Source organism: Ranitomeya variabilis, chromosome 2, assembly GCF_051348905.1.
Source record: "Ranitomeya variabilis isolate aRanVar5 chromosome 2, aRanVar5.hap1, whole genome shotgun sequence".
NCBI classification, from domain to species: domain Eukaryota; kingdom Metazoa; phylum Chordata; class Amphibia; order Anura; family Dendrobatidae; genus Ranitomeya; species Ranitomeya variabilis.
This window is the reverse complement of record NC_135233.1, coordinates 206,982,738-207,008,603: the sequence shown is the minus strand read 5'-3', so window position 1 is coordinate 207,008,603 and position 25,866 is coordinate 206,982,738. Positions and strand designations below refer to the sequence as shown.

General features: G+C 45.7%; 1 protein-coding gene across 4 annotated transcripts in view; it reads right to left on the bottom strand.

The window, feature by feature from the left end:
• LOC143804921 (rab GTPase-activating protein 1-like) overlaps nt 1-13,758 on the bottom strand; it is a 137,729-nt gene extending 123,971 nt beyond the window's left edge. For all 4 annotated transcript variants that reach the window (XM_077283524.1, XM_077283523.1, XM_077283522.1 and 1 more), the window contains exons 1-2: nt 13,648-13,758; nt 1,232-1,336 (exon numbers count right to left, since the gene is read on the bottom strand). In XM_077283524.1, coding sequence (XP_077139639.1) covers nt 1,232-1,336; nt 13,648-13,728 — 186 coding nt within the window. In that variant the 5' untranslated portion in view covers nt 13,729-13,758. The remainder of the gene's footprint in view (nt 1-1,231; nt 1,337-13,647) is intronic.
• Nucleotides 13,759-25,866: the final 12,108 nt, after the last annotated feature.

Here is a 25,866-nt window from a genome sequence, read left to right as displayed (position 1 = left end):
TCTTCCCTGACCTGGCCCCCTTCCCCGACCTGGCCCCCTTCCTTGTCCTGGCCCCCTTCCCTGAACAGACTTCAGGATTAACCTTTGAAAGCCCACTCAGATTTAACACAGGACTGTCTCACTATTTTCTGTTTATTTCACCCGGCTTCATAATTACATAGGTTGAAAAAGAAAAGGTCCATCAAGATCAACCTTGATTGCCCAGTTCTACGTTCTCTATCGTTAGATTATTCATAACCCACAATGCCATTTGTTGTGAGAAAAGCATCCGGTCCTTCTTTAAATGATGATTTAGTTTCTGCCATTACTACTACTACGTCAGACATCCCATAGTGTGACTGCTCTAACTGTAAAGAACCCTTTCTTGTTTAGATGCTGTAATCCCATTTCCTCCACAAGTAATGAATGTCCCCTGGTCCATTTTTGAGGTCTTTGGGAAAAAATAAATCATGTGCCCTTCCTTTGTATTTCTTTTTGCTAGGCCGAAGAAGCCCTAATTTTTCAACTTCTCATAGGATAAATTTTTCACCTCGTGTAATAATCTTGTTGCCGCCTTTGAACTAATTTTTCAACGTCTTTAGAAAATGTGTAGCCCAAAACTGGACCCAATATCCTAGATGAGGTCTTACATGGGATGCACGGAGGGAATAGTATTACATCCTCTAGGTCTATGACCCAGATATGATTATGTTTCTGTCTCTGTCTTTTGTTATTTATTCTCTGGTTTTTGGATTGCTCCACCGGCCAGCAACTGCTCTGCATAAGCAACATGGGGTCCGATCAGCATCGATCAAATGTCTACATAAGGGTTAAAGGATGAAAACCAGCTTTGTGCTGACGGTTATTACACCTTCTGTATATTTAGGGATATTTTGTTACACTGACTTACCTATAGATAGTGGAAACTGTGGTGCCATCTTTCTGCCGTGCACTATCCTTTTCACTAACCACATTACATATCTACATGCAAGTGAGGGGTGAGATCCTCGGGGGCGTGTCCGTAGACTGATCTATGACCCTGTGAGCCACGCCCCAGCACAAAATAAAAAAGACCTACATCTCTGGAACCGAATGGCGAATTTTAAAATTACAAAAAACGGAATAGTAAGGGGACCAGTGGGAGTAAAATAAGAGCAAAAAAAATGGTCATCTTCTCACCTAGTGCCATGTCCTCTCTATGTTTCAATTGTTACCGTATGCCTTGTCACCCTGTTGCTAGAAATCTCCCTACCTGCCCGGACTCTTCCTGAAGTCGCCTCTTTTCCTCTTCTGCATCGATCAGTTTTTGTTTAGTCATCAGCAATTCTTTATTTAAGGCGTCTGCCTTTTCTTCTGCCTGTAAAATAAATAACTCATAGACTTCATATTCTTTATGTGCACCCGTAACGTAGATTGCGGTGTCTGTCTTCTTGAAAATGGTTGTCTAGTGTTTTAATATTTGGTACGGTCACTATTTCTGCTTGCTGGCAGTGAATGGAAACATTCTGTGCCTTTAGTTTTGTTCATAGCGGAGCCTGACGCTGACACATTGCGACAAGCTCTCTACAGTTTGAGGAACATTGAAGATCTGTATATCCTATGAATAAATGTCAAGGTGAGGATGTTAAACACCGTGGGCCGATTCATCATAGTCACTATTTATCTATTGTCATGTGTTATTTGCTGATTTTTTTTTTGTGCTAAATGCTCCAAAAATGGTGTAAAACCATAAAAGCGCCAAATCGAAAACTCTTCACAAACCCCTGTGCAAAATAAAAAAAATAAAATAAAGACAACTAAAAAAAATGGTGTGATGGTGATGGATCTGCTCCACGGGCCGGGCTTACCCTGGGGAGGCGTGCCTAAGTGACTACCTGGTCTTCACAAGAGCCTCTGATGGTGAGGATAGGCTTGAGCCGTTAGGGTAGCCACCAGGTGCCACGCCAGGCCAGTGCCCGGACCTGCAGCTGCTGACCAACGGGTCAAGGCAGAGATATGAGAAGCACAGGGAACAGGCAGAGACATGGTCAGACAATCCGAGGTCGAGGTGGGCAGCACAGGATCAGGATATGAAGCCGGGTCAGGAGCAGAGAGGTCAGACGGAAAGAGGAAACTAGCCGGATCGGTAACAGGAGAGACAACACTATAATACACCTCGACAGGATACTAGGAGACAAACTGCACTAGGGACCCAGGTTCAGGCAAGGTGTAGAGGCTGGAGCTGCCCAGAATCTCACCTGTCGGCAGGCCAGGGAAGTCAAACTCTGCGGGATACATAGGGGTTAAAATTCTGCATGGTCTAGCCCTGTTTCCCTGTAGCCAGGAGGAGATTCTCAGCAGAAGGAGGATGCAGTCTGCATAGAATGCTGCAAGAGGAGCTCAGGGGCCGGGACTGAGGCAGAGGGGCAGTGTCGGCAGAGGGGCAGTGTCAGACCCGGCCCAACGTGACAAGGTCAGCACACTGCGGACATCACACTGCTGCCGGCACCTCAGCCCCAAAGGGCCACAGCGGGGAAGAGACAAGTGAGAGATTCGTGAAGGAGCCCAACATCAAATGCCTTATTAGTGTGGATGATGGTGGAGGGGGTTAATGTTACAGTGAGGGAACATAATGGGGGTGACAACTGTTAAAGGGGGGCATAGTTTTCAGAGAGGCAGGGGTGGTGGTGGGATACTTTAGTCAGAGGGGCAGTGTGGGGGGGGGGGATATTTTGCAGAGGGGAGGTGTGGGAAGGGATATTTTGCAGAGGAGCGGTGTGCGGGGGGATATTTTGCAGAGGGGCATTATGGGGGGATATTTTGCAGGGGAGCAGTGTGCGGGGGCAGGTACGGACTGGGGCTGAAATTTAGCCCTGGCATTTGAGATCACACAGGCCCATGCTGTCCCCGTCCCCAATAACCAGATGGGATATATTACTAATATTACCCTGGATGGAGGAAAGAAAGATTTACTACAAGACCAATATTTCTAATTATACCCACAGCATGCTGAGGTAGGTGACGGAGTGACCGGCTTTGGGCTCCGTCACAACTGTTAACAGTATGGGTGACTTGAGAACATTGATTCTGTTAACAACGTAGCACACAAGGCAGCCCACATCCAGACAGGCCCTTCTGGCATTTGCCAGAATTGCCAAATGGCCAGTCCGGCCCTGTGCGTGGGATATTCTGCAGAGGAGCAGTGTGCGGGGGATATTTTGCAGCAGGGAAGTGTGCGGGAAGGGAATTTTGAAGAGGGGCAGTGTTCAGGAGGGGAACTTTGGAGAGGGGCAGAGTAGGATGGATATTTTGCGGAGGGATAGTGTAGGAGGGATATTTTGTGCAGGAAACAGAGGCAATTATTTATTCAGGGGCATAGTATAGGAGATCTTTTTATTTTGGGGTCTAATGATACTTTATTTTTAAGGGCACAATGTCAAGAAGTGTTGCAGAAGGCGGAGAAGAGGGAAGTCTGCAGAGATTAACTCTGGATGTTTAGTCTCATCATGGCATCTGGGCTACAAGGAGACAAAAGGGATGGGAACGACTCCAATCAGAGAAGAGGTGACCTGAGTGAAAATAATGTCTATTTGTGGTACTGCCTGCATCTCATCAGTGCTATGATTCCTGTACGGTTCACAGTCTGAAGAGGTCTGTTAACAAGTCCCAATATCTGCTTACCATTGTTAACCCCTTTCTGACATTAGACGTACTATCCCGTCGAGGTGGGGTGGGCCCGTATGACCACCAACGGGATAGTACTTCATAGCGATCAGCAACGCTCACGGGGGGGAGCGCGGCAGATCGCAGCCGGGGGTCAGCTGACTATCGCAGCTGACATCCGGCACTATGTGCCAGGAGCGGTCGGTCACGGACCGCTCCCGGCACACTGCGATCAAACATGATCGCAGTGTTCCGGCGGTATAGGGAAGCATCGCACAGGGAGGGGGCTCCCTGCGTGCTTCCCTGAGACCCCTGGAGCAACGCGATATGATCACGTTGCTCCGAGGGTCTCCTACCTCCTCCTTCCTGTAGGCCCCGGATCCAAAATGGGCACGGGGCTGCATCCGGGTCCTGCAGGGAGGTGGCTTACCAGCGCCTGCTCAGAGCAGGCACCGGGAAGCCTCCAGCAGTGCACGCCAGATCGCTGATGTGACACAGTGCACAGCAAAGTGTCAGATCAGTGATCTTACACTATAACATGATGCCGCCCCCTGGGGCAATGTTATAGTGTAGAAAAAAAATATTCGCATGTGTAAAAAAATTAAAAAAAAAAAAATCCTAAAAAAATATATATATATTGTTCCCATAAATACATTTCTTTATCTAAATTGAAAAAAAAACAATAAAAAACAGGATTTTTTGTTGCTTACCGTAAAATCTGTTTCTCGGAGCCTTCATTGGGGGACACAGGAACCATGGGTGTATGCTGCTGCCACTAGGAGGCTGACACTATGCAAATAAAAAAGTTAGCTCCTCCTCTGCAGTGTACACCCCACTGACAGGAAGTAGGGTATTCAGTTAGTGAGAAAGCAGTAGGAGAAGCAACGTGTAAACGAGAAAGAATAATAATATTATAATAATAATAATCTTCATTTATACAGCGCCAACAAACTTAAGCAGCGCTTTACAGTCTAAAAGTTTCAAACACTCAAAGAGCGTTCAAAGAACACAAACGTTAACAGTATAACACAATAAACAGAGCTGTTCAACTTGGGAGGGTGCTGTGTCCCCCAATGAAGGCTCCGAGAAACAGATTTTACGGTAAGCAACCAAAAATCCTGTTTTCTCTATCGCCTCTCATTGGGGGACACAGGAACCATGGGACGTCCCAAAGCAGTCCCTGGGGTGGGAACAGCAGAAAAACTCCATCCAGGACGGAGGAATCACCACTGCCGTCTGCAAGATCCTTCCGCCTAGGCTGGTAACTGTCGAAGCACAGGTATGGAGCTTATAACCTTTGGGAAAAGAGGTAATGGAACACCAGGTTACAGCCCAGCAAAGTTGTAGGGCGGATGCCCCATGGTGTACTGCCCAGGAGGCGCCCATTGCCCGGGGCAGAGTGAGTCTTAATACCAGGAGGAAGCACTCTGTTCTTGACCCAGTGAGCCTCCAGAATGGCAGATCTGATCCAGAGAACAAACGTAAACTTGGAGGCCGGCAGGCCTCTTGGCGTATTGTCTGGAACGTCAAAAAGACAGTCCGTCTTCCTAAAGAAGGCGGTCCTAGACAAATAGATCCTCACTGCCATGACCAGGTCTAGCCTGTTCAGCGAAGGCCCCAGAGCAGGACAAAGGTGGGAAGGATGATCTTATTTAAGTAAAAGGAGGACACCCCCCTGGGAAGAAAAAGGCGACGAAGGCCGTAAAAACTACCTTATCCTGGTGAAGAACCAAGAAATGGGAAGACAGGAGAGAGCCACCAACTCAGAGGCGCGCCTAATGGAGGTGAAAGTCACCAGAAACGCCACCTTGCGGGACAGAACAGACAGTGAGGCCTCATGGGGAGGTTCAAGGGGGGGAACCCCACTGAGCCTCCAGAACAAGATTGAGGTCCCGGGGATCCGCAGAAGTCTGGAACGGAGAGCCGCATGCGCCACTCCTTGAAGAAAAGGTTCTGATCTGAGAACGGGACGTATAAAAATCTTTGTACCGTGATAGCCAATAGCTAAGGACCTCTGAAAGGGACTTCAGAAAAGGGATGGAAAGGGTTGCTATCTGACCCTTCAGAGAACTAAGGGCAAGACCAGCATCAAGTTCTGCATAGAGAGAATAGCCAAAATGGAAGGTTTCAACAGCAAAGCTGTTAACTTGAGCTACCAAGAACTCTGCGGCAGATGGGTCCCTGGTACAGAAGATCTGACCAGACTGGGAGCCTCCAGTGGGAGTCCGTGAGGAGATGGACGATCTCAGCGAACCAGAACCTTCTGGACTAATGTGGTGCGGTCAGAATGACCGGCACTCCCTCCACATTGCTCTCCAACAGCCTGGGAAGAAAGGGAAGTGAGGAACAGAAAGGGAAGTACAAATTGCGACCCAGGAATGGTCAAAGAATCGGTATCCACAACAAGAGGATCGCAGACTCGGAAACAAATGGTGGAACCTTCCTAAGCAGTCGGGCCGCCAGGAGATCCGTGTCCGGAGTTCCTCATCAAAGGCAAATTTGAAGGAAGACCTCTTGAAGCAGGAACACCTGTCCTGCCGCAAGGCCATCATGGCAGAGAAAACACTGCGGCCTAGTAATCCACACCGGGGATATGCACTGCAGAAACCGTCACCTCTGCCCAGAGGAGGATATTGGATACCTCCGCCATTGCCAAGAGACTGATTCCCTCCCTGGCGATTGACATAAGCCACAGTTGAGGCATTGGACGTCTGGATTCTGACTGGCAGACCTCTGAGAAGCCTTTCCCAGAGACTCAGGGATAGAAGAAAGGCCCCTATCTCAAGGGTATCGATTGGCGGAGAAGACTCTTGCTCCGACCAACGCCCCCTTCAATGACGGATGGTGAGAAAACGCCCCCAGCCGAGAGGGGATGACAGCCCCCAGTTGAGAGGCTATTAGAATCGGTCAAATTGGAGGATCCAGAGACAGTACAGACGTGTCCAACTGAGGAATGGGCTGCTGAATTCGTCTCAAGTGGAACAGCGCAAAAGAGAACGCTTACGGAGCTGTCACCATGCATCACAGGAACGTCGTAGCTGAACGGAAGGGAGGCAGCCGAGGGCCCTGCAGAGAGCGAACTCCGTATGGAGAATTGCCCGCTTCTCAAGAAGAAAAACCCCCGGCGGTGTCAAACAACATGCCTAAGAGGACGAGACGCTGACTCGGAACAAGACAAGACTTTGATCTGTTGGCCAGCCACCAGAAACGGGACCGGGAGTCGAGGACAATGGACAGACTCTTCTGGGCCTGAGGCTTGATAAGGAGGACTTCAAGGTATGGAATGAACACTAGGCCCCTGATCCTCAAGGAAAATCAGGACATGGAGCAAAGCATCTTTGATATCCATGGAGCACAGGAATTCCTGTAGATCCATGGAAGCCAGGACTGAACAGAAAAACTTCATCCTGAAATGCCGCAGGCGGAACCTTCTGTTGACTAACTTCAGAGACAGAATGGGTCGAACAGCGCTGCTCTTCTACGGCACTACAAGCAGGTTTGAATAGAAACCTGTGAAGCGTACCTGCTGTGGAATGGAAACAATAACCTCCGAACAAAGAAAGAAGCAATTCCGAGCCGCGAAGCGAACCGTATCTTGTATCTGGAGGATACCACCTCCCTGATCTAAGCGTCCTCCACCGAAGCCAGCCAAACATCCCTGAAAAAAAGACAGGAGATGCCCGCCCAAACTGGAAGAAACGCTGGGCCGTTGGCACCAGTTATGCCGAGGAAGAGCTGCCAGGTCTAGGCCTGGTGGACCAACCATAGGAGTTGCGGGAACGCCGGGAAGGGATAGGCGTAAAGGAAGCCTTTACTCTAGCCAGACGAGATCGCAGTCTGTGATAGCTAGAGGAATCTTCCGAAGCCACAAAACAGCGAAAGGACAAAGGGAACTCGTGCCTCCCGTGGCATCATTAATAATTTGTTCCAGCGTGTAGCCAAAGAGACGCCCCCTGGAAGGGGAGGCCAGTAAGCGACTTCCTGAAGACAAGTCCGCCTGCTGCGTCAGATGGCCACCATATTGCTGGACGTGTGAGCTGCACAAGCCGCGCATCTAGGGAGGCAGATACCAAATATATCCCTGCGTAGGAAATTTGGTCCGTCCGGACAGCTAGCTCCCTGGGAGGAGCTGCAGCCGGGGTGCTCTTACAAGGCTGTTTAGTCCATCCATCTATGGTCCCTGAGACCCAGGTAGAGGCAATGGCCGAGGCACAAAGTAGAAGCAGCCGTTTCAAAGGCTAATCTATCCAGCGGATCTATAATTGTATCCTTTGAACCCATGCCAAGTTGGTAAACAGTCTGGGAACTGACGAGTCCAGAATTGCCGAGGAATCAGTCCAGTTAGCGATGAGCTCAGGAGAGGAGGAATATAGGATGCCGAGATGCTTCCCTGTCTGAAAGCATCTGGTATGGTTCGCATTTCCCCTGGTAAGTACCACTACAAATTCAGTGTGTGGGGCAAAGACCTTGGAAGGTGGTTAGACCGTCTAAACGAAAACCGCCTATGCCGCGGGTTCCGTAGAGGTATCCATGATGCTTAGGGTCTGGTTGATCGCATCTGAAACTTCCTCTGCAAACATGACCAAGGAAGCCCGTTTCTCTCTAGAGAGAGAGGAGGATCAGGAAGAGGGATCTCACCGCTCCAGACCAGAGGGCAAGATGGAGCGGGAAAGAAAGATGTCAGACGTCCATGGGGCTGATGGTGGACGTCCTCGTCTCCTCCAACCGACAGGCTCTGGAGGGCGAGTGGGTGGGGAATGGAGCTGGGACCGGAGCTCTAAGCACGCTTGTGTGCTAGGATCATGGTCCTGCTGTCGGAACAATGAGGATACGGGGTGGCGGTACATGCCGTACTCATAGTCCATAATGTGGGATTACAGGTGTGACTGATCACCCTGTATCCCTTCTTGTGGCCTGAGTTGAACAAGGCTGGACGGAGAATCCTGTGACCCACTAGCAATTGCGGTCAGTCACGGACACGAAGTCGTGACATCCTGGTGAGGTCCGCCCCAGACTGAGACAGAAGGAAAGCCCACCCAGGGTAATCATGGGTCTCGGTCTCACCCTTGGTAGGGACTCCTGGACAAGGAGTTGCTGCAGCTGACAAGAGGAAGCAGGAGGACGGGGACGCTCTCCTTAAAGGATAGGCCTGGGAGCAGACACACTAAATGATGCCCGAAGGCTAGGGGAACAGGAGAGGGGAGTAATAGACTGCATAGCAGCGTTACTGACAGTAATAGTAGAGTCCTGTAGGCTGCTCCCGGCTGTAGCTGTGACCGGCATCAGGGCACCAGCGATGAGACGGCAACCTAAGGAGGATGCAGGGGACCCCGCCTGTGCTGGGAGAAAAAGGACCCGGCTGCAGTCTGGATGAATGACCGCTGAAAGGGCGCTGGAACGTGCGCCCTGCTGTGATGTGGCGCCAAGCAGCGGCGTAGAAGTCATGGGCCCGGGAGCACCAAGATGGCGGCGGTGGGCGGGGAGTAACGAGATTGTCGGGCAGGAAAAAGCCCGCCCGAAAAAAACGGAAGTGGAGGAGCGCGGTACCGGAAGTAGGCCCCGGCAGAAGCCGGGACGTAAATTAGAGGCCGGCGCTGCCGGAAAAGAGACCGCGGCCCCGGAGCAGTGCGCCGCAGAGCAGCGCGGCCGCCTGCCAGTCGCCAGAGGGAATGAAATTACCAGGGTCGCGGCGCCGAAGTAGGCCCCGGCCGAAGCCGGGGCCTAAATTAGAGATCGGCGCCGCCGGATAGAGGAGACGCCGCCTCGGAGCGCCGAAGCCCGTAGGAAGTAGCGCGGCAACCTGCCAAGGCCGCTGCGCAGGCACAGGACGGCCGCCTGCCATGCGTTGCAGCCGCAGGGGGAAGAGGTGCCCCTGCAATGGGTGACATTGCGGCCGCAGGGATGAATAGGTAAGGGGGAAGCGCGGCCCTCCACCGCGCGAGATAAGCTCGTCTAGGCCCCTGGGATCCCTATTAAAATAAGATCAGCGCCGCCATAGAGGGTCGTGCAGCGCGCCTTTAGGAACTTCTATTCCCCCACACTGTGAGGGTGGGCAGGGAAAGATCTGGGGAATATAGGGAAAATACTTACCTAAACATCCCACGTCGTCCGCTACTAACCTGAGGGGAATGAGTCGTCCAGGGAGCTGTGATGGACGTCCTCGTCTCCTCCAACCGACAGGCTCTGGTGGGCGAGTGGGTGGGGGACGGAGCCAGGACCGGACTTCTAAGCACGCTTGTGTGCTAGGCTCTTGGTCCTGGAGAGGGATCTATGAGGATACGGGGTGGCAGTACACGCCGTACTCATAGTCCGCCTTGTGGGACTACAGGTGTGACTGTTCACCCTGTATCCCTCCGGAAAATCTGAAAAGAAACGACGCACATTGAGGTAGATAAGGGTCTAATGAAAGACCCGTGTCCACCTCCTACTGACACTAAGCTAAACTGAATACCCTACTTCCTGTCGGTGGGGTGTACACTGCAGAGGAGGAAGCGCCAAAACATAAATAGCTGGTTTTTGGTCATTCGGCCTCTCAAAAATCGGAATAAAAAGCGATCAAAAAATGTCACGTGCCAGAAAATGTTACCAATAAAAACGTCAACTCGTCCCGCAAAAAACAAGACCTCACATGACTCTGTGGACCAAAATATGAAAAAATTATAGCTCTCAAAATATGGTAACGCAAAAAATATTTTTCGCAAGAAAAAGCGTCTTTTAGTGTGTGAGGGCTGCCAATCATAAAAATCCGCTAAAAAAACCCGCTATAAAAGTAAATCAAACCCCCCTTCATCACCCCCTTAGTTTTTTTGGTGAAAAATTAAAAAAAGGTATTTATTTCCATTTTCCCATTAGGGTTAGGGCTAGGGTTGGGGCTAGGGTTAAGGCTACAGTTAGGATTGGGGCTAAAGTTAGGGTTAGGGTTGGGGCTAAAGTTAGGGTTTGGATTACATTTACTGTTGGGAATAGGGTTGGGATTAGGGTTAGGGGTGTGTCAGGGTTAGGGGTGTGGTTAGGGTTACCGTTGGGATTAGGGTTAGGGGTGTGTTTGGATTAGGGTTTCAGTTATAATAGGGGGGTTTCCACTGTTTAGGTACATCAGGGGCTCTCCAAACGCGACATGGCGTCTGATCTCAATTCCAGCCAATTCTGCGTTGAAAAAGTAAAACAGTGCTCCTTCCCTTCCGAGCTCTCCCGAGCGCTCAAACTGGGGTTTACCCCAACATATGGGGTATCAGCGTACTCAGGACACATTGGACAACAACTTTTGGGGTCCAATTTCTCCTGTTATCCATGGGAAAATACAAAACTGGGGGCTAAAAAATAATTTTTGTGGGAAAAAAAAGGATTTTTTATTTTCACGGCTCTGCGTTATAAACTGTAGTGAAACACTTGGGGGTTCAAAGCTCTCACAACACATCTAGATGAGTTTCTTAGGGGGTCTACTTTCCAAAATGGTGTCACTTGTGGGGGGTTTCAATGTTTAGGCACATCAGTGGCTCTCTAAACGCAACAAGGCGTCCCATCTCAATTCCAGTCAATTTTGCACTGAAAAGTCAAATGGCGCTCCTTCCCTTCTGAGCTCTGCCATGCGCCCAAACAGTGGTTTACCCCCACATATGGGTTATCGGTGTACTCAGGACAAATTGTACAACTTTTGTGGTCAATTTTCTCCTGTTACCCTTGGTAAAATAAAACAAAATGGAGCTGAAGTAAATTTTTTGTGAAAAAAAGTTAAATATTCATTTTTTTATTAAGCATTCCAAAAATTCCTGTGAAACACCTGAATGGTTAATAAACTTCTTGAATGTGGTTTTGAGCACCTTGAGGGGTGCAGTTTTTAGAATGGTGTCACACTTGAGTATTTTCTATCATATAGACCCCTCAAAATGACTTCAAATGAGATGTGGTCCCTAAAAAAAATATGGTGGTGTAAAAATGAGAAATTGCTGGTCAACTTTTAACCCTTATAACTCCCTAACAAAAAAAAAATGTTGATTCCAAAATTGTGCTGATGTAATGTATACATGTGGGAAATGTTACTTATTAAGTATTTTGTGTGACATATCTCTGTGATTTAAGGGCATAAAAATTCAAAGTTGGAAAATAGCAAAACTTTCTAAATTTTTGCCAAATTTACATTTTTTTCACAAATAAACGCAGGTAATATCAAAGAAATTTTACCACAATCATGAAGTACAATATGTCATGAGAAAACAATGTCAGAATCACCGGGATCCGTTGAAGCGTTCCTCATAAAGGGACAGTGGCCAAAATTGTAAAAATTGGCCTGGTCATTAACATGCAAACCACCCTTGGGGGTAAAGGGGTTAAAGTAAAGACATACTGGGAGTTGTAGGTTCATGTGATACAATTACCGTATTTTTCCGAATATAAGACGCACTTTTTCCCCAAAAAAAATTGTGAGGAAAATGGGGGGGTGCGTCTTATATTTGGAATGCAGACTTACCGGCATTGTGGCGGCGACAGAGGTGCGGGGATGATGTGGCGCGGTGAGCTGTATGGCGTGAGCAGGGTCCCGTCCACATTTGAGGTGAATCCGCGGCCCGGTATTGATGGAGAGCAGCAGAGCAGGGTGAGTTGCGGTATTTTCCGGTGGCGGCGGCCATCTTGCTGAGGCCGCACGTGCGCAGATTCACTACTCTGCGTCCCAGGGCTTCAGGAAAATGGCCGCGGGAGGCCGCGCGTGCGCAGATGTAGATCGCGGCGGCCATTTTCCTTAAGCCGAGTTCGCAGATTGAGATATGGGCTTCAGGAAAATGGTCGCCGCGATCTCCATCTGCGCACGCGCGGCCTCCTGCGGCCATTTTCCTGAAGCCCTGGGACGCAGAGTAGTGATTCTGCGCACCCGCGGCCTCAGCAAGATGGCCGCCGCCACCGGAAAAATCCTTAACTCACCCAGCTCTGCTGCTCTCCATCAATACCGGGCCGCGGATTCACCTCAAATATGGACGGGACCCTGCTCACGCCATACAGCTCACCGCGCCACATCATCCCCGCACCTCTGTCGCCGCCACAATGCCGGTAAGCCTGCCGCCACCAGGAAAACCGTGACTCACCCAGCTCTGCTGCTCTCCTTCACTACTGCTGTGGCGTCACCTCAAATGTGGAAGGGACCCTGGCCGCCGCCACCTGAGGAAGTGACCGCACATCTGCCGCCGCCACAGCAACCTCCCCATGGACACCAGGCCATGGCGTCGCCCACCTAAGCAGGATGGGACCCTGCTCAGGTGCACGCCGTTCCGCCCACCGCACCTCAGCATCACCCCACCTCTGCCGACACCATGCCTCCTGTGACCCTGCTCTGCCACCACCAGCCCTCAGGTAAGAGTTCTTAAATTCGGACAATAAGACGGACCCCCATCTTATAAAAAAATCTTTTTTTCTGCAATTTTCACCCCAAATTTGGGGTGCGTCTTATAGTACGGTGCGTCTTATAGTCCGAAAAATACGGTATATATGGGGCTGACCTGATATTGCAATAGATCGCTGTACTAAGCTTGGTGATTTCTTCATGTATTAAGGGAGAATTTGGTGCTGCATTCATGTACTGACGGTAGCTCTGATCTTGTACAATATAAAACGTGCTTGATGGCTATGTTAAAACTTAAAAATCCTCAAAACAAACAGTTTTGAAATTATAATGAGGATTCCAAAAACTCAGTGTAAGTTAGCATATGTTCACACTCGTTTTTTGGAACAGAACCTGTGCAGAATGTCTTCAAATCCTTCTCAAACACTGAAAACTTGGTTCTGGTGATGTATTAATGTATTGATGGTGGTTATGGTGATGTATTCATGTAAGTACCCCTTTACAATTTTTTTTGGCCCTTTGGATTGGTTCAGTATGACATTGTGGCCCTTGGACCAAAAAATGTTATATAGAATATTGGTCTATAGGTTACAAATCATTAGACCAATATGTCTACTGTGCAATAACATTTCTATATTGGAAGGGATATATACAGGTGTCATCTGGCTGGTCACACAGATAAAGCCATTACTTACATTATCCAAGTCCTTCCGCAGGGCGATCTTACTGGTAACCAGTTCATGAGCCAAGTCATCATTTTCCTGCTCCAGCCTCATATTTGCCTCTTGGAGTCGTCTGTTTTCACGCTAAAGAGAAAAAAAAAAGGTATATGTACAGGTATATCTTGTAGGTCTTGTCTCCCTTGCACACGGAGGCTTTCAAGGTAAAAAAGATTAATCCAAGTGTTACCAAGCTTTGGAGTTAACCTGAAGAAACATTAGCTAGAAGCCAAGGGTACATATTAACCGCCCCAGTCACGGAGCTGTGGAGTAAGTAACATGCAGATCAGATTTAATTAGTGCCTATAGAAACAGGGTATATAGTGACAGGACCTTCTATTAGGCCAATTCATCGACTCGTACTATAGATTCACATCCGATGGTTACAACAGCAGACAAACTGATTTTCTTCTTAAATACGTAAAACTTAAAGGTAGTAAAGGTTAGTCTGCAGCATTTTCTGCAGGATCCTGGAAAAGCCCAATGGTAGAAATCTTGCAGAGAACTAGGGGTTAATGTACTGCAAATCAGTTCCATCTTTGTCTTTTGTCTAACTGAAGCCCCTTACCTTAGCTAAGGGGGTTGAAATCTATTCTATGGCACACACGGAAGGGGGGAGGCTCCTGCTGCAGCCATTTGACAAGATGGATGTCAGCTGAATGATGCTGCGGCCGATAGCCAACTCTCCCATGCACAGGAGCGCCCGCTCGGCCAAGCAATCCTGTGTTCTGTATGAGAACACGTCGGCTGCTGGATTAACTCTGTGAGAACAATGCTATCGGCAGTCCAAAACCGGACTTACCTTATGGACATCTCTCCCAATCATCAGTTCTCTGGTGCCTCCATACCCTTTAGACCATCAACCAAGCCTGTCGATATCGGTGGGCTCGGCCGACAGTTGTCTAATGTGTACGGGGCGGGGGGCTTTACACTCCATGAGAAACATGGAGGAGACTGTAATGACACAGAATCGGATCAAAGAAAAAAAACAGAAAAAAATGAAAGTAGGAAGAGAGGGAACTTTTTATTTTTATTTTTTTAACGTTCCTTTATTGGAAACAAATAAGCATTTGACACAAATTAAATATAACATTCTAAAAAAAAAGTTATATATTTTTCCTACAGCGTGTCCACGTTGAGCTGCTGCTCAAATCTTAGGGCTCTGGAAAACGTATCCAACCCCCGAGGACTGATTGAGGCTTTCCTGCATATTAATAAGGTAATCACACTGTGGTTCATGAGTGTAAAAGTACAATTAACAGGGGGGTTAAATAGGCGCAAAAAGAAGAAAACCAATATAAAACATAATATTACTCACCTCAAACCTTTTGACGGGTCTTCCTGTTGTGCTTGCTGCTCTCTCATCATTTGATATTCACGTTCGTATTTTTTGAGCTTTTTCTGACTAATCTAAAATGTAAAAGGGCAAAATTATTACTCGACAGATTCTCAGGGAGATCTACGTCCGACCCATAGATCTTAACAGATCATTTGAATATTAAGAAAAATGTGGATTTTTCAGGAATACGACCATTATCAGTTTCCTCTTCCCTAAATTAACCAACAGAGCTTTACATACATATCAAGCTTTGCTCCAGCGCTGCCTCTCCGCTGCTGCTCTCGTTATTTACAAGCTGCACTGATGACATCACCACTACAGAAGACGTGACCACTGCAGCCAATCATTGGCCACAGCGGCTCTGGAAATCTGATAAAGACTTGAGGAATCACAGGACTACACACAGTTTCAGCAGGACAAGCTGAATAATTTGTAATCTGTACTCTGGCAAACAACTTTTTTCCCGGCAGATAAAAGTCTGGCCCAGTGTTCAACATTTTTAGAAATGATCTAGATAAGGGAACTGAAGGTAAACTGATCAAATTTTCAGATGATGTAAAGCTAGGAGGGATAGCTAACACTAGAGAAGACAGAGAAAGGATTCAGAAGGATCTAGATAAGCTTGAATAATATGTATTCTAACAGAAATGCAAGATTCTACATCTGGGCAAGAAAAACGAAAATGACATCTATAGAATGAGAGGAATAGAACTAAGCAACAGCACGTGTGAAAACAACTTGGGTATAGTAATAGATCACAGACTGCACATGAGTCAGCAGTGTGATGCAGCAGCAAAAAAGAATAATGAGATGTATTAAGAGTAGGGATGAGCGGACCAGTGGATGCTCGGCGGGTTTGACAAGGCTACAGTTAAAAGTTTAATTCAGGACCGAACTTGACCACAAATCCAAACCCAATAGAAGTGAATGGGGACCCGCACTTAGCACAAATGGGACGTCATTAATCAGCAATTGCAAAAGGAGCTGCCAGCAGTGGATCTTGATGATTTGCCCAAGTGCATTAAGCGGCACAACCTTCCTCAGACGACCATTAATAGGAGACAAGACATCTAAATGCGGGGCTTCCTGCATGTGGCGCTCATACTCCATACTGAATAAATCCAGATGTTTTGTAAAAGTTTTCCTTTTAATCAATTGACGTGTCTATCCATCAAGTGATTTCCAGAATTTTGCGTAAATGACGTTTCCTTTTTGATGATGCAATTTCAATGATGAGCAGTGTCTGTTCACCTAGCAAAGAATTTTTTTGGACCGAATGACCGCAAAAAACCCAAAACAAAACACAAGACTTGTTGGTCTTCGAGCAAAGTCACCCACTCAAACCAACTGGCCCATAATAAAAAATGGAAAGCACACCAGCGCCATTTATGTGCAATCCATGAGCTGTCGGTTTTACTATTTAATGGGAAAAAGAGGATTTAAAAATGTGTTTTCCTTTATACGAGAATAATGGATACCGCACTAATTTTTTTTTTGTATGTTAAAAATATAAAAATGAATGAGGCCTTAGTGGGCTTCTCTCTTTTTTTTTTTTTTGCTTAGCTGTTTAATGCCGATTCCCCATGCACGGGGAAACTGATGAATCGTAACATTTGCAAAATCTGCAGACTTTTTTTTGTAAGATTCTAGAGCGCTTGTTACTGGGCGTCATAACAGTGTATAATACTGGATGGTTATTGCAATGTGGCTGAAGACGGGACTCCCGAGAAAGGCTATAAATCATGTCACCAGCAGGGGGCAGTGCAGGCTCGCACATCAGGCCAATGGGTCACTGTAACCCAAATACCCCACATCTCTACATATCCTGCATTTATCCCATTAGCGGCGTATGAGACGCAGGATCTGTGTGCAAATCTGCAATTAAGGATTCAGCAGGACGGTGGGTTGTACAAACCTCGCACAGGAGCAAGTCGATGATGTGGAAGACCATGTAGAGCGGGAACTTGGCTGTAAAGAGGGTCAGAAACCATTGGGAAGCGTACATGTGAGCCTCGAGGCTGATCTCCAGGAAGTGGGTGTAGAGGTCTGCAATGTATTCCTGACGGACAGAAATAAAATATTATCATTAAAGAGTGAAGGCACCAGAGGAATAATGCAGAAACACAACACTGCATTATATAAAGATCTATAGGACGGCATGGGAACTCTAGCAAAATATTAATGGCAATTCACAGCACAGTTCTGCAGACGGGAAACTTCACAGAGCGGTCAATTCCTGTTTTTCTCCCTTTTTTCTTACGCCCATAACTTATGTATTTTTCCATCCACACAGACATATGAGGGCCGGTTATTTTTTGCAGGATCAGTTGTACTTCTGAATGACACTATTCAATTTCCCACAAAATAGGGAAAAAAAAATTCCAAGAAGGGAGAAATTATTATAATATATATATATATATATATATATATATATATATATATATATATATATATATATATATATATATATATATATATATACAGCAAAAAAAGGGAACAGCACAACACTTCTACTTATCTAAGGGTGCAAGGCCCCAGGCAACAAGTCCAACGATTGCACCAAGTTTATAAAAGCTCAGAAAAAGAGGCAGCACTCCATTTCTTCTGTGAAAATGTGGAAGATTTAATCAACCCACTTCTCTGGGCGATGGTTCGACTACATCTGAGCCTTTCTCAAGGCTTGAGAAAGGCTCAGATGGAGCCCGAAACGTCGCCCAGAGAAGTGGGTTGATTAAATCTTCCACATTTTCACAGAAGAAATGGAGTGCTGCCTCTTTTTCTGAGCTTTTATATATCTATACATATATCTATCTATATACTGTATATAAGAGGCATCGTGATTACTCGCTAATCCCGCCCCCTGCACAGTAGCTCCGCCCCCACCACATCACCACACATAATCCCGCCCCCCACATCACCACACACAATCCCGCCCCCCCACATTACCACACATAATCCCCACCACCACATTACCACACATAATCCCCACCACCACATTGTCACAATTATTGTTATTAACTTCATTTTAAGTTAATTTACCACCTGCGTAAGCGCTATTGAATGTTGTCATTATTTACTTTAGTTTAATCACCAGTAGCGTTAATTAGATAGCAATGAGCGTGCTGAGCGTTAGCTGACTGGAAACATCTAGTATATATATTAAAGAAGCAATTCTGACATTGTTTTTTGGAAATTGCTTTTACAGCTCATCAGTGGGATTACAGCGATACCAAAAGGTCCAGTTTTGTTTTTGTTGTTTTTTTAAACTATTTTAGTAGTGAAAAAGAAATCAGAAGTTTGCAAAAAAAAAAACGTAAATTTTATATTTTTCGGTTGATTAAGTTTTTATTGAGATGTGACGTTTTGATCGCTTCTTAGGCCTCTTTCACAGGTCAGTGTCTCCGGTACGTTTAGTGACAGTTTTCTCACGTACCGTAGACACTGACACACGTAGACACATTAGAATCTATGTGTTTCTGCACATGTGCGTGTTTTCACATGGACTTATGTCCGTGTGCAAAACACGTAGACATGTCCGTTTTTTTCAGGCAGCATGTACAGCAATACGTCCTGCACACGTGCACACCGAGAACACTGTGCACTCTCCTCCGTGTGCACGTACCGCCCGCAGGAGAGACAGCGCTACAGTAAGCGCTGTCCCCCCTGTGTGGTGCTGAAGGCGGCATTCATCTCTTCTCCCCCGCAGGAGAGAAGAGATGAAAGATCAAGTTTTTGTTATTTTTTTGTGAAAAATAAAGTTTGCATGTGACCCCCGCCTCCCACCCCCAGTGCGCCGCCCGGCCCCTTGCAGAAGAAATACTCACCCAGCTCCCGCGATGTCTCCTCTGTCCTCTCAGCGCTGGCCCCTTGTCCTGTGTGAGCGGTCACGTGGGACCGCTCATTACAGTGAGGAATATGCGCATATTCAGCTGAGCCTCCAACAGAGCTATAAACTTTAATGAGACGACTTTGGACTACATCCGTTGTCCATCTTGTAAGCCGGACATATTAGCACTAATACTGCACTATTGGGTCTGGTGTAAAGAGATGGACACCGCCAGAAAAAGGGTCTACAAGTCCAAAGTAGCATATTTATTTGGCCTAAGTGAGGTCTATAGCTCCTCTGGAATCAGAAGCCCACCTGACAGAAATAAAGCTCCAGACATTGGGTGAACCCGGCTTTTCACGAGGGTAACTGTTGGGTGGGTCCATCACCCACTACCATTTTCCTCATGCTGCATCCTGCCCCTTTCTCAGCCCGTAGACAGTATAAGAAATTACCAGCAAAGTCTTCTCAGATGTGTAGAGGCTGGAATGGCAAATCAACAACTAGTGAGTAATATGGCTGAAATAAGATTTAAAGGGAACCTGTCACCAGAAAAAAACAAGATTAACCTGCAAATATGGGGTTAATCTGCAGGTGAATAGCATTATTAAACTACCCAGTGTCGGCACTTAGCTGAACGCTGCCGGGAGAAAATGCACTTTATTCCTCCCGGCAGAATTCGGGTTGCAGCCACAGGAGCGGTGCTGGTGCTGCTTCAGTGACCGCTCCGAGTATATAAATGGGTGGATGTAACTGCACCCCCTGCCTTGACTGACAGCCGGCCTTGACTGACAGCCGGCCCCCAATGTAGAACCAGTCAGGTCCAGGGTGCTGTTACAGTAGTCGCTCTCTACACTTAGAGCAGAGACAAACACGCACCGACACCGCCCCTGTGATTGAAAAAAGAACGTTACCGGGGTGGGGGTATAAAGTTCATTTTCTCCCGGCAGGGTTCAACTAACTGCAGGCACCAGCACGATTAATAAAGCCATTAACCTGCAGATTAACCCCATATTTGCAGGCTAATAGTGTTTTTTTTCAGCCGTCAGGTTCCCTTTAAAATAGGTTATCTGAAAACTAACTGAAATGTAAGGATTCTCTAAAGTAAAAAACTAAGCATTGTTCAATTAAAAATGTCCTACCCTTCCCCCTCTAACTTCCTGTGTGTTTTTTTCTTACTTCCGATGAGGTTTCGTTTTAGTATCTCAGCATACATCGGAGACGTCATCAGAGGGCCGAAGCAGTGGTGACGGCAGCAGCTGCTGTCCCCACCCCTAAACAGGCGACCCTTTCAGGGGCTGGGCTAGTCCCTGCCCCATTGAGCATTCGCCGGTTGTCAACACAGATGTATGCTCGGTATGTTGTCCCTGATCGCTTTACTTTACTACTTGTTACTTTTATTGTGCACTCCCTCGACGTCTCTAAAGACTGACAAGCCGGCTGGAGAGATTTAATAAATCCCCAACTCTGTGTTCACACAATATGTTCTTTATGCATTTTTTGGTCGTGGTTTTCCCAAAAATGCTGTTAAATCAGCTGCGTTTTTTGAAAATCACAAAATAATAAACCACATTGCAAAATCATTGTGTAAGCACCACCTAAGCAGCCTTTTACCAAACTGAATAACCCCAAGTTGGGTAAGCTGCCTTGGTATTGCAGACCCCCCGTTAATAACCTTGGTCGCTGTACATCTAGTTTCCTAACAGTGCATAATCCTACTCAGATAATAACCCCTCTCAATCCCCATGTTTCCCTCTAATAAAATAGGAACTTTTACTCACCTCTGGTGCTGGCGCTGTTCCAGCAGTGTTGGTGCTGTCTTTCCAGGAGATCACATGACATTATGTCACGCGATCCTTAAGCATCACTAGTCTCCTTCACATAAATCAAGACATCTGTAGAGGGTCTTGTAATTTCAACAAAAGGAGGTTGAAGTTACAGACTTTTATAGTTTCTGTATGCAGCATGTAAACTGCCGACTGCAGGGTGCAAATGGGTTACCATAGCGGCCGGGGTTTGCCGATAGTTGCCGTGCTGGATCTACTATGGAGCTCAGCCCGGCCTGTCAAAATTTAGTCTAAAAGTGACCCCTACTCTCCTGTTCGGTCCTGCATCAAGTAATGAATGCTAGTTGGCTTTTATTTTTGTCAAAAGCTTGCTTCTTTTGCTGGACCTGCAGGTTTCCACTTTAGAAATATATCAGGGGAGGTTGAAGTCCTCCATAATAACTCACTTTGTTTTGATGACTCATCTATCTGTTTTATGATTTATGATTTGATTTTCTGCTGTCTCTATAAAACGTAAAAGGGTGAGTCACCAAAGATCAAGTTATGCCCTATCCATTGGATAAGGGAAAATTATATGAGTCTGAAAACAATATATAATTACATTGGCCCTCTCTTGATGACACAGATATGGCATACCAACAGTAAATCATGGTGGTAGCGAAGATGTTTTGCTACCCTTAGGGTATGTTCATATGGCGCATTTTTGTGGGGTGGGGTTTTAGGTGGAAAAAGAGATACATTGTATAGAACCAGCAAAACAATGAGATTTCAGAAATCTCATACACAAACTTTTTTTTTTTTTTATCCTGACTGAAGAGCACTGCAGAATTTGTTAAAATTTGCAGCATTTCAATTTTTTACCCATGGAAAGTAATGAGAAATTGCACAATGCTGCAAAAATTGCAGCATAACATTTAAGAGGAGTAAATAATTTTAATTAGTCTGTTGGGGTAAATTAATGCTTTATTTACCGTGTGATGGCGCTGCAGGGGACACCACCTATCTTTCAGTTACCTTTCAGGTCTGTGCACATGTTGCATCTTTGTCGCTTATTTTTCTGCACCGTTTTGTCACAAAACGTCTAGGATTTCTTTGTTCCAGCAGTGAAGGAGATTCCTGAAGTCTCATGCACATGTTGCTTAATTTTTACATGCAGATTTGCAGCAGTATTAAATCTGCAGTGTCAATTCTTTCATTTTTTGCTGCAGATTTAATCTATGCTAATGAGAATGGAAAAATCTGCAACAAAAATACATGTAAAAAACCCAACCAAATGGCACATTTTACACTGCTTTTTTTTCCTGCCAAGAGCTGCTGAAAGGGTGCAGAAATTTCTGCAGCACTTTAACATGTGCACATACCCGAAATCTTTAATCTTTTAGAGAGGATCTGTCATCAGGTCAGAAGGGCCCAGTTTTTGCTTTGATTTTATTCCTGTTGCTTCCCGGATTATTCCATTTTTTTTCTTCATTAAAATCCACCATAAAGAAAAGATCAAATCTCTGGGACTGTATTTTAATTAAGCAGTGGGAATGAAGAACAAAAATTGCCCCCTTCTCCTGGTAACAGGTCCTCCATAAAGAACTGGGCAACTTGAAAGAATCAAGAATATAACATGAGATTAGTTGAACTTTATCCAGTGTTGTAACCTAAAGTCTGTGGCTTCCAACTATCACAGGTGTTTAATAAGTCTTTTAATATGGGACTTTGTGGGACTTCCCCCCAGGCTTAGTTAGACCACTGAATTTATCTAAAACGAGAGCCAAGATACATCTAAATGATTGAGAAATAGTAATAAGTAAAAGTGCAGTAGCCGGTAAAGTTCTGGTAATGCATCGGAATTGAAATTCGACAAAAAGGGCGAGTTCAAATTTTCATCAAAAAGGTGTCTACAGCTTTTAGGGTTGAGGGGGCTAATAATTTTTCATGTTTGACATTATTAGAAATATTAACCTCTGGATCAATAAAGTTTATCGTATCGTAATATTTACTTTTTTAATAAATCTAATGGTTCAGTAGTATTCAAGATACATTTTTTTTTAAACAAAAAGGCTCACAAAATTTGGATTTTTGCTATCTTTCTGGTACCTACTATTTGGGGGCCCATTTTTATTTTCTACTGAACGCCTATCCCCCCCCTCCCCCCCTATTATGTTTCTTTTCTCTCTCTGCCTTTTAATAATCAATTCTACCATCTATTTGCCTTCTTACTGCCTCATTTTCCACATATCCAACAACAAAAAGTCTTGTCATACGAACAGTTACAGCCTCTACCACCCAGGATGCCCTCTGTGCCCACTGCCCATAATGAACTTCTTGCTTCATTTGATGGAGTTTTTTTGCTTGGAAAAGTCCTTACTTTCTAGAAGATCCCAAGAATCCCATGACATTACGTTCATTAAAAAAAATAATCTCAATGTTATTGCAGCGCCATCATGGGGCAAATTAATGATTACACCGAGCACTTTGCATCGGCTGGTTGACTATAACATGGCAGATGGGATCCTCTTCTAGAGAGACGTCTTTGCTCGGACCATGATAGAGGTCTCTGAACCTCCCGCGTACGAGCTTAGAATTCTTCATATACAATGGGTTTTCTACACTAACACCCCTTTAACAAAGATGAAGGCTATGTCCGCCTCGGCGAGTCATTGTGAGCGGAGGGCAGACAGGCGTCTGGGTCCAGTGTGCTTTCTATCGATTAATCATGTTGCCTCGTACCTTGTAGCTGTCAAAGGCAGGTTCTGCTTCATCTAATTGGAATGGGTTGAATGGCTTTCCTCCTTGCACTTCATTTCTTCTTTTTTCCATCGACGGATCCATTTTTTTTATTAGACAACATTGTCTAACTTTTCACAAGTGAAAGTAGAAAGAGCCTCTGTACATACAGCAGTAGGAAGGATTAGATACAAAAAGCAACCCAGGCTACTGATACACTGTGCTATGCTCAGTACAGAGACCCTGATTCCAGCAATGTGTCACTTACTAGGCTGTTTTATTGTTTCAATAAAATCAGTGTTTTATCAGCAGGGGATTATCAGTAGAGGACTAGCTGACACATGCCATGTAGTCCACCTGCAGTGTAACCCCACCCCCACCACTGATTGGTAGCTTTCTGTCTATGCGCAGTATAAACAGACAACTACCAATCAGTGGTGTGGGCGGGGTTATACAGAGCTCAGCATTTACAGCACTGCTAGATCCGCAGCAGAAAAAACTGATATTTTATCAAAACTCCAACAGCCAGCAATGCAAGTGATATGTCCCTGGAATCAGGGTCTCTGCCTCTACATTATGCTGCTATCAAATGAGTTAGCAAAAAACGCCATTAACCCTTAATTCATTTACCACTGCTTTTAATTGCACAAGCCGACACTTTATCTTTCTGCTGCAAAACCCGTTCACCTTTAGATTCTCCAAGTGAAGCGATTCACAATCCTTCCTAATTTGCTCCAGAAACGTTATATGCTTCTTAAGCAAAAACCCATCACTGTGCACATTTTGTACTTCTATAGTATGGCTGTTCCCCATGACGGCGTGAATTTCGATGAACTTTCCCTATTTCTTGTGCATTGCACCACACCTTGTGCTGTGAGAGAACAACGAGATGATTTCACATTTAAAGGGAACACTGCATTGACCTGCAGTTGTAGGATTAATCTGCAGTGTTGTGTCACATGTGGCCACAGCACTGAGAGCCCCGCTGCCAGGAGGAAATGGACTTTATTCCCCCCGGCAGGCTCGGTCTTTCATTCACAGGGGTGATGTCGGCACAGTTTCAGTCATCGCTCTGTGAATAGAAAGCGGTTGTCCGCTTTTAGAAAATTGGGACCCGAACTGCAGCTCTCTTCCCCACCCTGCACCATCTCCTCCAGCTTGATACACAGGAGCAGTCAGTCAAGCGGCATGAGTCAGTGGGGAAGAGCTGGAGTGACGGAGGCTTCAGTTCTACCATAGCCATTTACATATCAATACAAATGCTGATTTCTCAGTAACGAATGAAGGGAAACACCAAGAGGGAAAAAGTGGTGGAATTATGGAAATCGCAGGCTGGATAGACCTGTAAATGTTACACAAAAGATGAAGAAATGGAAAAACTTCCAACTCTGCATGGGATGAAGATGGAACATCCATATTTGTTGAGCATTCAAACTTTCATGACTAAAGGTGCTAACATGCCAGAAACGCGTGTTTCCTTTTTAGTAACGGAAATGTAATAAGTAATTCTATGTGACTGCATACCTGTGAATCCTTAACGCGCACAATGCGCACTGTCAGGATTCTCCATTGCCGGCAGTGGGCGGTCATCTGAGCCAGGTATGTGATTTGTATACTTCTGGTCACATTCTGACTAGTCGTGTCCAGCTTCGTACAATTCATTTGTGAAGAGAGGCCGCACACGTCTAGTTGGCATGTGTGCAAATTACCTACTTACGGTCACACGTCCACCCACTCCTGCAGAGTCCTGACAGAGCGCACTGTGCGCTCTGAGGATTTAGAAGTCTGCAGTCACATAGTGTGGCTAGACTTGAATCCCAAACCTGGACACCTTTAACCCCTTCATGACCCAGCTTATTTTGACCTTAATGACCTGGCCGTTTTTTGCAATTCTGACCAGTGTCCCTTTGTGAGGTAATAACTCAGGAACGCTTCAACGGATCCTATCGATTCTGAGACTGTTTTTTCATGACATATTGGGCTTCATGTTAGTGGTAAATTTAGGTCGATAATTTCTGAGTTTATTTGTGAAAAAAACGGAAATTTGGCGAAAATTTTGAAAATTTCGCTATTTTCACATTTTGAATTTTTATTCTGTTAAGAGTTATGTGACACAAAATAGTTAATAAATAACATTTCCCACATCTCTACTTTACATCAGCACAATTTTGGAAACAACATTTTTTTTTGCTAGGAAGTTAAAAGGGTTAAAATTTGACCAGTGATTTCTCATTTTTACGAAATTTACAAAACCATTTTTTTTACGGACCACCTCACATTTGAAGTCAGTTTGAGGGTTCTATATGGCTGAAAATACCCGAAAGTGACAACATTCTAAAAACTGCACCCCTCAAGGTGCTCAAAACCACATTCAAGAAGTTTATTAACCCTTCAGGTGTTTCACAGCAGCAAAAGCAACATGGAAGGAAAAAATTAACATTTAACTTTTTAGTCACAAAAATGATCTTTTAGCAACAATTTTTTTACTTTCCCAAGCGTAAAAGGAGAAACTGGACCACGAACGT